General features: G+C 40.8%; 1 protein-coding gene and 1 long non-coding RNA gene across 8 annotated transcripts in view; both read left to right on the top strand.

Moving 5' to 3' along the window:
- Positions 1-16841, top strand: part of LOC106809596 (eukaryotic translation initiation factor 4 gamma 3-like) — a 60941-nt gene that overhangs the window by 33017 nt on the left and 11083 nt on the right. For 5 of the 6 annotated variants that reach the window (XM_014812999.1, XM_014812923.1, XM_014812773.1 and 2 more), the window contains 14 exons: positions 697-815; positions 974-1090; positions 1572-1640; positions 2200-2314; positions 2670-2800; positions 12321-12458; positions 12569-12757; positions 12950-13087; positions 13265-13324; positions 14221-14361; positions 15040-15119; positions 15528-15690; positions 15905-16009; positions 16369-16525. In XM_014812999.1, the coding sequence (XP_014668485.1) occupies positions 697-815; positions 974-1090; positions 1572-1640; positions 2200-2314; positions 2670-2800; positions 12321-12458; positions 12569-12757; positions 12950-13087; positions 13265-13324; positions 14221-14361; positions 15040-15119; positions 15528-15690; positions 15905-16009; positions 16369-16525 (1722 nt within the window). The remainder of the gene's footprint in view (positions 1-696; positions 816-973; positions 1091-1571; positions 1641-2199; positions 2315-2669; positions 2801-12320; positions 12459-12568; positions 12758-12949; positions 13088-13264; positions 13325-14220; positions 14362-15039; positions 15120-15527; positions 15691-15904; positions 16010-16368; positions 16526-16841) is intronic. The other variant, XM_014812847.1, reaches the window with a different exon arrangement.
- Positions 4524-9813, top strand: LOC106810069. Of its 2 annotated transcripts, none has more exons than XR_001393955.1 (4): positions 4524-4562; positions 8921-9039; positions 9198-9314; positions 9800-9813. It is a non-coding gene; the product is annotated as an uncharacterized LOC106810069 (long non-coding RNA). The 2 variants fall into 2 exon arrangements; XR_001393960.1 differs by lacking the exon at positions 4524-4562 and adding an exon at positions 4586-4676.

Genomic DNA, 16841 nt, shown 5'->3' with positions numbered 1-16841 from the left:
ATACATACATACATACATACATACATACATACATACATACATACATACATACGAACTCAAATATATATTAGATGACATGTGATCATCGGCGATATGCTGCCGCGCGCTATGCATAAGTTAGACTCTCGTTGGGCATAAGTTGTGAACGCCGGCAACACGCTAAGCATTCGTTGGTATAAGTTATATAAGTTATCGAAACGTTCTATATACGTTACTAATACATAACGTATACGTCCAACTTGTTATGAATACGCTATGTATACGCCCAAAATTAAAAAAAGCATTGATAGTTCAGCGTATACCAGCATTTTAGAGAAATTTTGATACGTCGGTATACGCTGGCTTTCATACGTTGGTGTGACAGCGCCATAAGCTGTGTTGGAATTAAATGCTGTACTTCAGCAAACTAATAGCTTGGCGTAAAGTTGATTGATAAATACGATTGGGATTTTATTCTGCCCAAAACACTGCCCATTGGACTATGCATTGCTGTATTGATTTTTTTTTAGCTATATAAAGAAGATAAACTTTAGTTGTAACTTAATTGCCTGAAATTGGAGAGAAGTATGACTGGCTAGGTTTTCAGGTGAAACTGAAATATTAAACTAAACAAAATTTCTTATCGCCTGACAAGTGTAATTGCACTTGCATATGTCTGCATTAACAGGCAATTTATAGTTATTACTTGCTTTGCAGCGAAAGACTCTAACAAGAAGAATGGCGGCAAGGCACGTAGCCGTGATCTAAAGAAGGGGGCCGGATCCAAGGATGGAGGAGACGAGATGGATGCATTCCGAGTCAAAGATAGCGAAGCGGTAAGACAATGAACATGCACCATCGAAGCTGTTACTTGCGTGAGCCTGAAGGGCCTGCTAATGACTGCATGTCTGACTGTTACTCAGGTTAAATCGGACGGTGTTCCAACATGAGTTGTCAGGCAGTTGCTGAAAGGGTTGTCTTGTCTTGTTTGCAGAGAGTATCTTCTCCTGCACCTGTCGAGAAACCCAGTGCAGAGGATGTCGTCAAGAAGGAGCCAGAGCCGGCTTTGCAGGGGCCTGTTCTTGCACACAAGCCCCTCTCTGGACGCCAGGTGAGCTGTTTTACCTCGCAGGTATTGTCCATCCTCTCTGCACAAAAAATATCTCCCACAAATAAATGCGAAGTGCATTATTTAAAGTGATTACGTCACGAAATTTCTATGGTAAAATTTTATAAAAAAAATTGCCATTTTTTACATTAAAAGTAAGAATTAATGGGACTATCCGTATCGTCAAATTCTTACCTGATAAGATTGTTTCTCAACTAGTTAAAAATCCAAAAAACTGGATGATTTGATATTAATGTCCTCAACATTAATTTCTTGCTATGGGCTATGTATGAGTCACGAGTGTATGTTCACATCAAACAATATAATAAAACAGGAAGTATAATGCAGCAATTTAACCATAAAAAGTAAACAGAATTACTTATATTTTGTGAAAAAGTGGAAATATTTTTTTATTTGTACTATTTAGCGTTAACGCAATCACTTTATTTGTGTGGCTGACGACCCTTTTACGTTTATGTTGTAGAGCATAGAACAGATTAAGCCGCAGACTGTTCAACCGGAGAAGCCTGCGCTCAACCGCGTAGATGAAAAGGTTAGTACATATATTTAGGGATCTAATGGAAACGAGATGAACGGTGCACGGCATTCCAACCAGACGCACTGATTTGTCAATCAACTGGTTGTACTCAAATGTCAATTCTGCTGTACATCAAGGGTCGGGAATCTAAAGTGTCACGCTGCGGTTAGCACAGCAATCTACTGGTATCATGTGTTATCTGTCACCAATCCTCCTGACATACACATAGCTTGACATACACGCATGGTTTTTACACATGCAAAAACAACAGGATGGACATGAGACTACTCTTTTGAACACATTCTCAGAGTTTGTCATTTCAATAATGTAGGTCCAAATGTCTTAAATTTTTAGTATTGCGACGAAGGTTAAAACAACACTGGATGCATTGCATTGCGACAGAACAGCATGTGGAATTCTGAATTTGAGATTGAATGCAGTATCAGATTAGTGCACTCTTTTAGGAATGTGTTCTGGTAACATCGATGAAAATCCTCATTCACCAATGCAAATGGTGGTAGCACTGTTTCTTGCTGTTGTTGTAAACCCACGTCTTGTTCCCACTGTGTTGCAGGTTGCTGAGAAAAACTTAGAGAATAACATGAACGGTACAGCGGAGTCTGCAGGCGGAGATGAGGAGATAAAGTCTAAACCTGTGATTGGCGGACCGAAGTATGAATATCAGGACGGTATGTTTTTGGTTAATTGAATTGTGTGTGTGTGTGTGTGTGTGTGTGTGTGTGTGTGTGTGTGTGTGATTAGTTGTTAAACCGGTTAGCCTTGGCGGCTAGACGGGAATCATACAATAAGTCTAATGGAAGTATATTCATGATTGTGTTAAATGATGTATCTGTCTAAAACAGAAACAACACGTCAGGTCAAAATGTGTTATTCATGTCCATGTGACAGGCTTACATAAGTACCAATATACAAGTGCCTTTGTTTGACTTTGTTATGCTGCTATAGTGTTATTTTCTCGAAGGAATTTTAGAATACCAGTATTACATTACAATCTAGTGAATTTGAATGTTTGACAATTTGTAGGTCAATGGAGTCCGATGAACAAGTCTGGGAAGAAAGCATACGATAGAAGCTTTCTCGTCCAGTTTCAATGGGAACCACCATGTGTTCAGAAACCTGACGGCTTACCGAGCATTGAAATCATCAAGGATACGGTATGCATGTTCCTAATTTTCCCAGTTTGTGTTTGGTTCACTGTGGCATTTTACTGTTCATTTTTAGCTCATCTGACATAGTCAGATGCAGCTTGTAGAATCGCATGATCGTCCGTCCGTCCGTCCGTCGTCAAGATGAGCTATTGCCATGTGGTGTCGTCCGTCGTACGTCCGTCCGTCCGTCAACATTTTGCTACAGTCAACGATAACTCAAGAACAGTTTGACCCACATGTTTCAAATTGCATGCCGTTGTTACTGCTATGGGAGAGGTTTGAACGTCCTATTTTGGAGTACGCCAGTCGACCTACTTTCTAGCCACGTCCACTTTTTGGCAAAAATGGAAATGGCCATGTCAATTCAGGTTTAACGGATTTTGCTCATTTCTAGTATGTGAATGAATATGGACTGGCCCCAAAACATATCATACGGGTTTTGATATTTTTTTTAAATTATGCAAATTAGGTAGATTTTGGCAATTTTACTATGCATTTCAGTGTCTGCCTACGGTCAACGATAACTCAAGAACCGTTTGACCCACATGTTTCAAATTGAATACAGTTGTTACTCCTATGGGAGAGATTTGAATTTCCTATTTTGGAGCACGCCAGTCGACATACTTTCGAGCCACGCCCACTTTTTGGCAAAAATGAAAATGGCCATCTAAATTCATTCGATTTTGTTAAATTTTGGTATGTGAATGTGTAAGGCTAGTCCCAAAACAGTTGTTACTCCTATGGGAGATATGACAACGTCCTGTTACGTTTATTTCATCTAACTGGTCAACAACTCTACAATCATACAGGATATACGTGTAATATTGTGTTTTAGATTCTTCGTTACATTCATCGTGGAATATTTTATTGTTTTTATTTGCACGATATTCGAAAACCAAAACGGCGATCATTTAGGCGTAGCGCCATCTCTCGTCAAGATTTCAGACTTTCAGATCTGAAACATTTATTTTCACATCAAAACTCATGCATATATTGATCATTATCAAGAGTATATATAATGGGAGATATGCTATATAATGGGAGTTTTCCCATATATACTCTTGCTTTATATATCCCCCCTCCCTCTTCTATCACACCCAAGGTGAGCTACATGACAGTTGTGACATTGATGCTTTTATTTATGAAAACTCACAAACACTAATGCAACTAGTGTATCAAAAATAAACCTTCACAAATGTAGCATTTGTTCTCATGAATGTTTTGTTTGTGCTCGTATCCTGCAATACTACTGCACAGGTCGTCAGTGTTGCAATTGTCTCAAACAATTATTGGAGACCGATCTTACAGCAGTTATTGCTATTACCAAATTCTCATAATTGTTAGCCGTGCTACCACGTTGTCTGTAAAAGCGTTTTGTACTGTAATATTAAGCTTGGGTTTTTTCATAGTCCCAATTTATTTATGACTGATTGTTCTGAAAACAGCCACCAATGTTGCATTTCACAAGTTGATTTACCTTTGCACATATCTTTCTTTCACTTGACACGTATGTTTTAATAATGTATGTAGGTGGATCTTTACTGTGTATGTGTGTGTGTGTTAGGGTGCAAGTGTGCGTGTGTTTCCTGGTGTAGTTATGTGTGCATGGTACGATGGCGCGCTGCAGTGAGTTCAGTAACACATCGTTGACACAGTTACCCGTGTGCGCATCGCATCATTGCACGTAAAGATCACGTGTTAGCCATTCTCATTTCTGCTGGCAGTGTGCTTGCGACCACGCATGTGTAAGTCACGTTGATTCAATACTGTAAGTAGGTGTCTTTCAACGTCTGTGATTTGTTATTTGAGAACGTGCGACGTATAGAACAACGAAATGACACCGTCTGTCTGTACAGGTCGAATTCTAGGGGTCTCCGTTTGCGTAAGTCTGATCGTACTATAGGTTTCGGATTGTTACATTGCCCAAAAGTCTCAAGGTTGCACACCCGCATTCTAACTTGTTCGATGTTTCGCAACTCCTGTAGCTTGCTGGCTCTTCTCTGTGTTTTCTCAACGCAAGCTGACGGTGGCCATGCGGTCTGCATTTCCATGTCTAGTGTTTGTGCTGAAGCAAGGAGCAGCAAGCTTTATATATAGCTCATGAGCTCGGCGTGCAGAGAGAGGTGGTTTATGTTACACTGGTACAGCGGTAATAGCAGCAGCAGCGGCACCTCCCACCCTACGCTGCTGCTAAGTTTAGCAACGTGCAGAGAGCTGCTACTAACAGCAATGGCCGCTCGTCCCGTCCGCACGACTGCTGTTAGACACTTTTGCAACTTCTATTTGCTTTTGTCGTGAATTGGTGTGCAATAATGGCGTGACTGGCGAGAGGATTGTGCGAACAGTGGATTTAGTGTGTCAGCGGAGGCAGAGCGATGCCACGGAGGCATTCGAGCAGACGGAGAGATGGCTCCGATCCTAACAGATCAAACTGGAGAAGCGATTCTGCTGGTTCGGAAACGGCTGCAAGTAATGGCACGCGCACACGCCGCGATAGCAGCTGTGGTAAGGCTGGCGGAGACGTGTGCCCAAGTCCCCGTGCATGCCCCGTGCATGCATATTTTCGCATAGGATTTTGGTTTAAATCTGTTTCGTGAACTGGGAATGATTCAATTGACAATACTTATCCATACAATATTAGTCTGCTTATGTTGGAATTTATTAGTTAGGAGTCTGACATGCTCGACTTGGAGGTTCATTTACGTTTGTTGATTACACTAGCATTCGCGAGTGTAGGTCTGTTGAATTGGTCATCAAAAACGTCCCGTAGCTGGTGGCGAGCTATTCGTTATGCTGTGCGATTACACAGCATTCGTCGCTGCTTTCATCGCAGCCGTCTTGCAACGGATCCACCGGGAACAGGTTTTTAGCCGTGTTTTCCGCCTGTCTCATTCCTGAGCCCGTGAGCCGCGCCTATGGCAACCCATGTACAGCACTTGGATTTTGCTCTGAAAACAAGTCTGAAGGTGGCCACGCAGACAGCCGTCTAATGACTATTTTCGCTTAGGTGCATGCCACTGCCTCCTATTTTAATAGTGATTGAACGTATGGCATGTTTGTTAGTATTTTGTTACCCATCGGCCTACACTTAATTATCTTTTTCCACCTTAGAAGATTGTTGGTGACCTTTGCCTAGTTGCAGGTTGGCCTGAGCACTGTTTTTTATGGGCTAAGTGTCGCACTCATTTTCCATGTGGTAATACATGAGTGAGCATACAGTGCCCTCGTGTCATATTTCTGGATAGAATAGCCTATATGTGCATGGGAGTAACCTTGAGCAGGCCTCGCGTACCTCTGTTAAAACTATCTTATTTGAAATTACTGATGGAAATGTATTTACTCTTGATTTTTATTATAAATAGATGACAACTTGACACCAACAGTTTCAGTATATTAGATATCTATAAGTAGCTCTGTTCACCTGCTATCACTGAGCCAAATAAAAATGCTCTAAATGGTAAACGTTTTGCTTTAAAAATAACATGTCTGCTGCTCTGCTGTGGTAGTTTCAACTGGTAGGTTTTCTGGTAGCGTGCGCAATGGTTGAGTGTTGTCTAACGAAACTCGATTCTGCAGTTCGGTAAGGTTTGCTCAACAGGAAGTTGTGGTCGTATACGCCTGTGGAGCTATTCTCTGACCCAAATTCGCCATGTTAGCTATATGCTTGGCTTGTTTTGCAACATGTTTGTGACCTCTTCAGTGTCCAGTGTCACATCGTTATTCCACTGATGTTATCCGCTTATTAGACAAATTTGTTATTGTGTTAAAAATGTTTTTTTTTCTTTTTGAATTTAAAGGCTTTAATAAGTAAATATGATAGATTTAAAGCATATCAATTGATGTTATTATTGAATAATTTGTTTTTTTTTACGTGTGGATTATATATGCTATCCGCAATTGTAATATAATATGTATGGTTCATACTATATTTAAATCTCTAGATCCCACCAATTTTAAATTCTGCATTATAAATTAAGTAGGTAGTAATATATTTAACACATAATAACATGATACCGTAATATCAGTCTAATCTGTTTTTGTTACCTAATGGCCCTATCACACCTTGACGATTTAGCCAGCGTATGCCATCAGATGAAAAATTTGGTGAATACGCTGGCGTCCGTCGAATAAGTTATGGGTAAGTTGTGTATAACTATAAGTGAAGAGCACGCTGAAGCACGCTGATATACGTCGTAGTACGGCGACGTCGTCGAAAAATTTTGTGCATGCACAAAAATTTCTGACGTATGCCAGCGTATGCCCATACGTCCCGCATACGCAGGCCATAAGTTGTAGGTAAGTTATGCGATCGTTGACACACGTTACTTGTAAGTTACTCATAAGTCGAAATACGTCGAGATAATGTCTAGCGTACCCAAAACTTATTTCTAACCTATGAGTAACGTGCTTTGAACCTATGTGTAACTTATATCAAACTTATCTCCAACGCATATTGACGTATGTAGACGTATTTGACGTGTTCAGGACGACCACAGAACTTACTGAACGTGTTTCTAACTTACAGCTACCATATAATGGCGTATTGGCAGCGTTTAGGGGAATTGGTATATATAAAAATGGTATTGTCATGTTGATACTGCGACGGTGATGTTGATACTGCGACGGTGATGTTGATACTGCGATGTCTAGTGCGGTTATGAATTGAATCGTCGAGCGGCAGCCTTTTTATAGGCTACTAGCTGCGGGTACCCGCTGCGCTGGGTAAAATCGTGCTACTAATTCATACTACTAATTCATACTACTAATAATGGGACACAATAGGAACATTGGGTAAAAATCGACAATAACATTGCACACAATATGAATATTTAGAAATCAGTCTAATAAGATAATAAGCATGGGAAAAACTGTTACGTATGACATTTATATGACAGCACAACCCAACTTAGAGTTAGAACCCCTGGAACATAATAGTAATATGGTGTAAATGACAAAAAGTTATTATAACAGCATGTACGAATGGGTTGCACTTTTCATTTGAAAACCTCTTGATAAACAATGTTTTTCGTGTTATTCTCTGGTGGAAATATGTAAAAATTCCTGGCGTCTCGAACTGTTGAGCTCCCCACGTACGGCACGTAACAGCATGTACGAATGGGTTGCGCTTCTCATTTCAAAGCCTGTTGATAAGCAATGCAGTCGTAACCTCTGAACTGGCTGTGCTCTGTTTTAGCTCGGTGCTCGGTTTCGGTTTCACAATACCAGCAGCTGGTGGAATGAGTGATCGATTTTTCTCTGTGTGGCAGCACTGTACAGTCAGTGCTGACATTGTGTGAAGATTCACGAATTGAGGGGTTTTTCACGGATTTTTCGGTGAGTTTGATGGTTTGGCAGGTTTTTTTCAGCTAGGAACACTCCCCGGGTATAAGAGATGGCCCTGTGAAAATTGCATCCAGATCGCTTGGGCGGTTTGGCCGCCTATAGGGAAGATACATACATACATACATACGTACTGACATACGAACTCAAATATATATTAGATGACATGTGATCATCGGCGATATGCTGCCGCGCGCTATGCATAAGTTAGACTCTCGTTGGGCATAAGTTGTGAACGCCGGCAACACGCTAAGCATTCGTTGGTATAAGTTATATAAGTTATCGAAACGTTCTATATACGTTACTAATACATAACGTATACGTCCAACTTGTTATGAATACGCTATGTATACGCCCAAAATTAAAAAAAGCATTGATAGTTCAGCGTATACCAGCATTTTAGAGAAATTTTGATACGTCGGTATACGCTGGCTTTCATACGTTGGTGTGACAGCGCCATAAGCTGTGTTGGAATTAAATGCTGTACTTCAGCAAACTAATAGCTTGGCGTAAAGTTGATTGATAAATACGATTGGGATTTTATTCTGCCCAAAACACTGCCCATTGGACTATGCATTGCTGTATTGATTTTTTTTTAGCTATATAAAGAAGATAAACTTTAGTTGTAACTTAATTGCCTGAAATTGGAGAGAAGTATGACTGGCTAGGTTTTCAGGTGAAACTGAAATATTAAACTAAACAAAATTTCTTATCGCCTGACAAGTGTAATTGCACTTGCATATGTCTGCATTAACAGGCAATTTATAGTTATTACTTGCTTTGCAGCGAAAGACTCTAACAAGAAGAATGGCGGCAAGGCACGTAGCCGTGATCTAAAGAAGGGGGCCGGATCCAAGGATGGAGGAGACGAGATGGATGCATTCCGAGTCAAAGATAGCGAAGCGGTAAGACAATGAGCATGCACCATCGAAGCTGTTACTTGCGTGAGCCTGAAGGCCCTGCTAATGACTGCATGTCTGACTGTTACTCAGGTTAAATCGGACGGTGTTCCAACATGAGTTGTCAGGCAGTTGCTGAAAGGGTTGTCCTGTCTTGTTTGCAGAGAGTATCTTCTCCTGCACCTGTCGAGAAACCCAGTGCAGAGGATGTCGTCAAGAAGGAGCCAGAGCCGGCTTTGCAGGGGCCTGTTCTTGCACACAAGCCCCTCTCTGGACGCCAGGTGAGCTGTTTTACCTCACAGGTATTGTCCATCTTTTCTGCACAAAAAATATCTCCCACAAATAAATGCGAAGTGCATTATTTAAAGTGGTTACGTCACGAAATTTCTATGGTAAAATTTTATTTAAAAAAAATTGCCATTTTTTACATTAAAAGTAAGAATTAATGGGACTATCCGTATCGTCAAATTCTTACCTGATAAGATTGTTTCTCAACTAGTTAAAAATCCAAAAAACCTGGATGATTTGATATTAATGTTCTCAACATTAATTTTCTTTGCTATGGGCTATGTATTGAGTCACGAGTGTATGTTCACATCAAACAATATATATAAAACAGGAAGTATATGCAGCAATTTAACCATAAAAAAGTAAATAGAATTACTTATATTTTGTGAATTATTACTATTATTTGTTATTTGTACTATTTACTGGTGACGTAATCACTTTATTTGTGTGGCTGACGACGTTTACGTTTATGTTGTAGAGCATAGAACAGAAAGATTAAGCCGCAGACTGTTCAACCGGAGAAGCCTGCGCTCACCGCGTAGATGAAAAGGTTCGTACATATATTTAGGGATCTAATGGAAACGAGATGATCGGTGCACGGGCATTCCAACCAGACGCACTGATTTGTCAATCAACTGGTTGTACTCAAATGTTCAATTCTGCTGTACATCAAGGGTCGGGATCTAAAGCGTCACGCTGGCGGTTAGCACAGCAATCTACTGGTATCATGTGTTATCTGTCACCAATCTCCTGACATACTACACTAAGCTTGACATACATGCATGGTTTTTACACATGCAAAACACCAGGATGGACATGAGACTACTCTTTTGAACACGTTCTCAGCAGTTTGTCATTTCATGAATGTAGGTCCAAATGTCTTAAATTTTTAGTATTGCGACGAAGGTTAAAACAACAACACTGGATCATTGCATTGCGACAGAACAGCATGTGGAATTCTGAATTTGAGATTGAATGCAGTATCAGATTAGTGCACTCTTTTAGGAATGTGTTCTGGTCACATCGATGAAAATCCTCATTCACCAATGCAAATGGTGGTAGCACTGTTTTCTTGCTCTTGTTGTAAACCCACGTCTGTTCCCACTGTGTTGCAGGTTGCTGAGAAAAACTTAGAGAATAACATGAACGGTACAGGCGGAGTCTGCAGGCGGAGATGAGGAGATAAAGTCTAAACCTGTGATTGGCGGACCGAAGTATGAATATCAGGACGGTATGTTTTTTGTTAATTGAATGTGGTGTGTGTGTGCGTGTGTGTGATTAGTTGTTAAAACGGTTAGCCTTGGCGCTACGACGGGAATCATACAATAAGTCTAATGGAAGTATATTCATGATTGTGTTAAATGATGTATCTGTCTAAAACAGAAACAACACGTCAGGTCAAAATGTGTTATTCATGTCCATGTGACAGGCTTACATAAGTACCAATATACAAGTGCCTTTGTTTGACTTTGTTATGCTGCTATAGTGTTACTTTTCTCGAAGGAATTTTAGAATACCAGTATTACATTACAATCTAGTGAATTTGAATGTTTGACAATTTGTTAGGTCAATGGAGTCGATGAACAGTTCTGGGAAAGAAAGCATACGATAGAAGCTTTCTCGTCCAGTTTCAATGGGAACCACCATGTGTTTCAGAAACCTGAGGCTTACCGAGCATTGAATCATCAAGGATACGGTATGCATGTTCCTAATTTTCCCAGTTTGTGTTTGGTTCACTGTGGCATTTTCTGTTCTTCATTTTTAGCTCATCTGACATAGTCAGATGCAGCTTGTAGAATCGCATGATCGTCCGTCCGTCCGTCCGTCCGGTCGTCCGTCCGTCGTCGTCCGTCCGTCAACAGTTGGGCACAAATCTTAACCGCTCGACGCTACGGTCACGATATATCGGCACATCGGGGGGGATCGTCAAACGAGTTGGATGTCGAAGCTGGGGGTCAACGGTCAAGGTCAAGAGGTGTAAAAGAAGGGGGAACATTCACTCCTTAACTTAAGGTATAGGGAGGAAATGCAGAATTGCGGCACAAATCTAAACGGCTCCACCTAGGCTCGTGATAGTCGGTGTATAGCATCATGGTAGGAAAAGCCATCACTGTGCGGAAATTGGAGTCACCGTCAAGGTCAGTGGCACAGGCAGATTTTAGACATTTTCTGAGGACATGGTCTGACGGAGCGATTGAAAAAACTTTTTTGTTTCAGCGGTGACCTAGCATTTTTATGGCTTTATTGAAAGGACCATGAAATGTCCCTTCTGCTGACATGCGAAGAGTAAGTGTCGGATAACCTTTTGACCCTCAAGAGGAGGGTTAAACTTGGATTGTTGACTGTCTGTTAGAAAGAATTTGACTGCCGGGTTTGCTAGTAGAATCTATACATGCCTGGATGTATGAGGCTACAATGTCACAGTGAAATTTCAAAAGCTAAATTTGGTTAAAGAAGGTGTATATTCCTTATATCGTATAATTTCTATGTCATTCTGTACTGTCAGTATGTTACATGTAACGTATGCCACTGCCAGTGGCTGTGCATGTGTTGGGGCAGTTTTGCCTGCATTAATTGGTTGCAGGTGCAGCTCTCTATTGCAATTTGCAGCCTGTAGGCTTGCGTAGGTAAATGGATGAGTGCTTACCTATTCTGTCTTGCAAATAGTTGTTGCTACTACGAATGATGGGAGCTTCCATCTTTAATCTGAAGACACTTAAACGTACGCGCCATCTCGTGGCAACTTTCATAACGATCCCAACGAACATTCTTTTGAGAAGGTTCCTGATACCATCCCTGTGCATTCCACTGTTTCGGCGTGTATGTGAACACATTTGGGACTAACAGGGTTTACTAGAATCCCTCCACTCCACCACAGAGTCACCGCAGTAGACGTTAGATGAGCGCTGTCGCTATGCGGCACTTGTTCATCTACAGCCCAGCAGGAAGCCAGCATTTATTTTTCTGTCAAATTCACACTTGAAATTATTTTGATGCAGCCAAATAAAAGAAGCACTGCCATTGATGGTGTGCGCAACCCACCGTCGTTGATACGTGGCGGAGGAGGCTTCAACCCCAGTGGCAGCTCAGCAGACTTTATAATACCTGGCTTCATGAAGTCTTCACCAAGAGTGCATGTAAGTGAAATTATATTATGAAGAGAGGGGGTGGCAGGAGGGAGCGATGGAGAGAGCAAGGTCAAGAGGTGATGCTGCAGTAATTGTGTAACCACTATGTTTATCACCAGCAGGGTCCAAGCAGTGGGGGTAATGGAAGCATGGGTAGGCGACCAAGCCAGCAGAGAGGAAAGGTGCAAAAGGTGATCAGCATCTCACGCTCTATTAATGAAGATGTGAAGCTGCATGAGTCTCGAACAGCATGGAAACCTTCGCATAAGGTCGCGAAAGATGAAGACCCAGAGGGGTTGAAAACTGAGGTAAGTAAAGTTTGATTCTCTTGTTCTGATACCACATCATCTTTAATTTTGACCGACAACACTATTTAGAAGTGTTTTATCTGGATAGTTAGGATTGGGTAATTCCTGGGTATGCAATCTGTGACAGAAATATGAAAGAGATGAATTTGAGGTCTGATGTTATAATCAGGTGTGGTTTTTGTTTGCTTGTAGGCATTGTACAAGGTTGTGAGGAGCATTCTGAACAAGCTGACTCCACAGAAGTTCAAAACCCTTGTTCAGCAAGTTAATGAACTTAGCATAGATACAGAAGAAAGACTAAAAGGTGTTATAGATCTTATCTTTGAAAAGGTATGTGGAAATCATTGTGTAATAGATTGGTCAATAGTTCATTTGCAGTCGACAAGCAGAACCTTGAGTTTATAGATTAAAACTCGTAGTCGACTAAACTTCCAGTACATCATTGCTCAGTGTAATATATATGTCTGCTATACTAACTTACACTAATTATCCTGTCAATGTTTCCAGGCTGTGTCCGAGCCAAATTTCAGCACACCTTATGCGACTATGTGCAAGTGCCTTATCCTGGTGAGCTTTCTGTTATTTTGCTATCTGTTAAGTAGGGTTCGAAATTAAGGTAGCAAGCAGCAATTTTGTTGCCTATAAGGGTTAGTTTGCTGCCTGCCTACACTGAGGTGTAGGTGGCAAATACTTGCTGCCAAGAAATTTGTGATGAACCAAAGCCAAAGCACCATCTTTATTGGCAATTTTTATTAAAAGTGATGGCTAGTTATTCGGGATTGCTTTTTGTTGCTGATGTTACCATTCGTACTTTATCGACGAGCAATTTGGATTAATGGCTATATTTAGAATGAATAAGGGGGAAATGGGATTAGAAGGCCTAACGACCTTTCTTGCGATAGGACAGTGCTGTTAGGGTGGGAGGGAGTAAAACTGCTATGGTTTTACGAGTTTCTGCCTGGGTGAGTTAGTTCACTACCAGGTTTTTTCTCTGGTAGCAAGTACTTGCCGGTATGTCAGTTGATTTTGTGTAATTGGTTTAAACTAAATCCTGAAGGTATTTTGTACCTATCAAAAAACAGATGGTTTCTAAAACCAGCATACTTTTCTGAAAATCACAAATATTTTAAGCAAATGACCGAGTCCCAGTAAAAATGTTTATAGATAAATAATTATTAATTAATTTAACAAGATTACTTCTTGGTCGGTTCTTGCTGCTGCTCTTAAGTCAGTATTTGACCTGCGTCTTTAGTTCTGTAACACTGGGGTAATATAGACTGTCCATGTTTAATTTATAGGTAGGTAGTACGTGCCATCTGTTGGAAATCAGAGTAAAAAAAACGAATAATCTATCCACGAGCTTACTCGTGGATCCGCGGGGATGCGTTTTGATTGTTCCCACGAGCTTACTCGTGGATCCGCGGGGAACGTGTTAAAATGAGAAATCTGTTGTGGCCATTCAGGTAAAAGTTCCATCTGAGAGTGGCCCTGACGTGAACTTCCGCAAGGTCTTGTTGAATCGTTGCCAGAGGGAGTTTGAGAAGGACAAGTCAGATGAGTTGGAATGGGAGAAACGACAGGCCAAGATAGCAGAAATTACTGATGTAAGTCCAATACTTCCTCTCCACCTTTCTGCGTTCATACTGTACAACGTTTTTACCTTGCACTTCCCACACTATGCACACATTCGTACATTATTTGGATTGTAGGAAATGACCATAGTATACCCTCTGACATTTGTTTCCTTTATTGAAAATGACAGGGGCCCGTTGTCAGAAACAAAATTAGTCTTAACATTAGTCTTAACATTAACAATTTCTCCTAGACCGTCGACATCACTTTGTTTCGTATTGTTATGAGGAAATCTGCTACGATTTTTCATTCTCGTAACTTCGCAGCGTTTCTGTCAACGGTCTAAGAGAAAAAGTTAATGTTAAGACCAATTTTGTTTCTGACAATGGGCCCCAGGTTGTTTGTTTGATACGTGTCTTTGTTTCTGATCTTTCGCGTAATAATTTGTGGCGTTTATTGGTCAGTATACGGAAGGCATGTTGAAACAGACGTGAGGACAACACCCACTAGTGACCTGGGATTGTCACTAGGTATTATGAGCCTATGATGATTATTCACCCAGTCAGAATCTTGGCTGTTGAACAAATGAATTCCTCGTTTCTGAGGCTCTGCGGTAATTGTGTTAGCAGCGTACACAAGCCATGTGCAAGAAGCTGTGCTTGCTGCTGAAATAGCATGTTTTTGAGCCGTGCTTTTATGCTGTTTAACAGGAGCAGGAAAAGAAGACTATGCATGCGGAGTTGGAGCTAGAGATGTCAAATGCAAGACGACGGTCCCGAGGAAACATTAGGTTTGTTTTAATGCAATGAGTTTTGGAATCTGTTCACGACTGGCGCTTATCTCGACATATCAGAACATCATTTAACCTGTTAGTATTGACAACTCTGATTATAGTTTTCTTCATATGCCATTAATATAGCCGGTATCTTTGTTTATGTTAATATTCTATGCCAGTGCTTCTTAAACCGGTGAATGGTTCACCCACGGGTGATTGAAATTATTTTGGTGTGAATGAAACTTACCAAAAACATAAGGAAATTTAGTCACGGGTGAATGAAATTTTGTGGTAAAGACTCGAGACTGAATGACACTAAAATAGTTTAATTAGCACTGCTCTATGTTATACCTTACCTTTTGCTTGCCTATTTGCTTTTATATGCTTGCCTGTTTACAATATTTTTTTTTGTCTTGCCTGCAGGTTCATTGGCGAGTTGTTCAAGTTGAAGATGCTCACCGATCTTATCATGAATGATTGCATCGACAAGTTGCTCAAGTCCGATACAGACGAGGATGCCCTCGAGTGCCTGTGCCAGTTGCTGTGCACCATTGGCAAAGAGCTAGACAATGCTGCCAAGAATAAGGTGCATATGTACACAGCATCACATGGTCCGCTACCTTCTCGTGATAATGTACAACAGAGAGGCACTGCCCATTTGAGGGGTCGTATGATTGTTTTTTCGATATAAAGGCAAATTGTATGTAAGTTTGATGGATGCCATTGTAACATCGACGAAGATTTCTACTGAGGTCGTGGTTTGTCCTGCAAAGTGTGATTGAACTTGTTTTGTTTTTTAGGAACTCATCGAACGGTACATAAGTCAAATGGCAAGCATTGTTAAATCTAAAAAGGTTTCATCAAGGCTCGTGTTTATGCTGCAAGAAGTGATTGAACTTAAATATGTAAGTGACACACAATTGTGTAAGCATGTTTTTCTGTGGTTATTGATTGTAGTGCCTTGAAGGATCAGAGCTGCGTACATCTGGTCAGTGTGTACGAAGCTCCTTAAAAGCAAAGGCAGAGCAGAATGACTACTTATAATAGGGCAGGAATCTATATCTTATGTAACTTCTGCCAGAGCATGTAGTCGACATGACGAGATTTTTTTACAAGGAGCAAGGCTACTTGGTAGCATTTCCTCAGTCTTGTTCTCACTGAACATGACTTAAGTATTATCAGTAGCTGGTACATGCAGTGGTAACAGTATACAGGTTTTCTGAAAGAGTGTGTCAGATACGAGTGCTTTGCTTTCTTTGTTCAGTCCAACTGGGTGCCACGACGTGTGGAAAATGCACCCATGACAATTGATCAAGTTCATCTAAATTATGCGAAAGAGGAACAAGAAACGCAAATGGCAATTCAACAGGCTGCCACAGCCAAGCGCGATGACCATTCGAGGAGGAGGGTGTCACAGCAAAGTGAGTACATATCTAAAGAGATTTATGTTGACATCCTGCCATTATTTATGATATTGCATAACGCTGTGTGTGAATAGATTTTGAGAGTGCTTTTTCTGTGAATATTTTGTTAAAGATCGTTTCCTCAAGTGTTGGCTCTCAATGTGGCTTTTCTTTGGTATCATGATCTGGTCTGCACAATTGTTGCAAGATTATGTTAATAGCTTGTTTAGTGTCGCCTCGAAGTGTCCGAGCAGTGTTTGACTATTCAGTGTTGACAATGCTCCGGGAAAGCAGAGGCAGAGCAGAAAGGCTGCGTTAATAGGGCAGGAATCTA

The sequence above is a fragment of the Priapulus caudatus genome, unplaced genomic scaffold, assembly GCF_000485595.1.
Source record: "Priapulus caudatus unplaced genomic scaffold, Priapulus_caudatus-5.0.1 Scaffold1, whole genome shotgun sequence".
In the NCBI taxonomy this organism is placed as follows: Eukaryota; Metazoa; Priapulida; class Priapulimorpha; order Priapulimorphida; family Priapulidae; genus Priapulus; species Priapulus caudatus.
The sequence above is the reverse complement of the archived record's forward strand: the minus strand, read 5'-3'. Positions and strand labels throughout refer to the sequence as shown.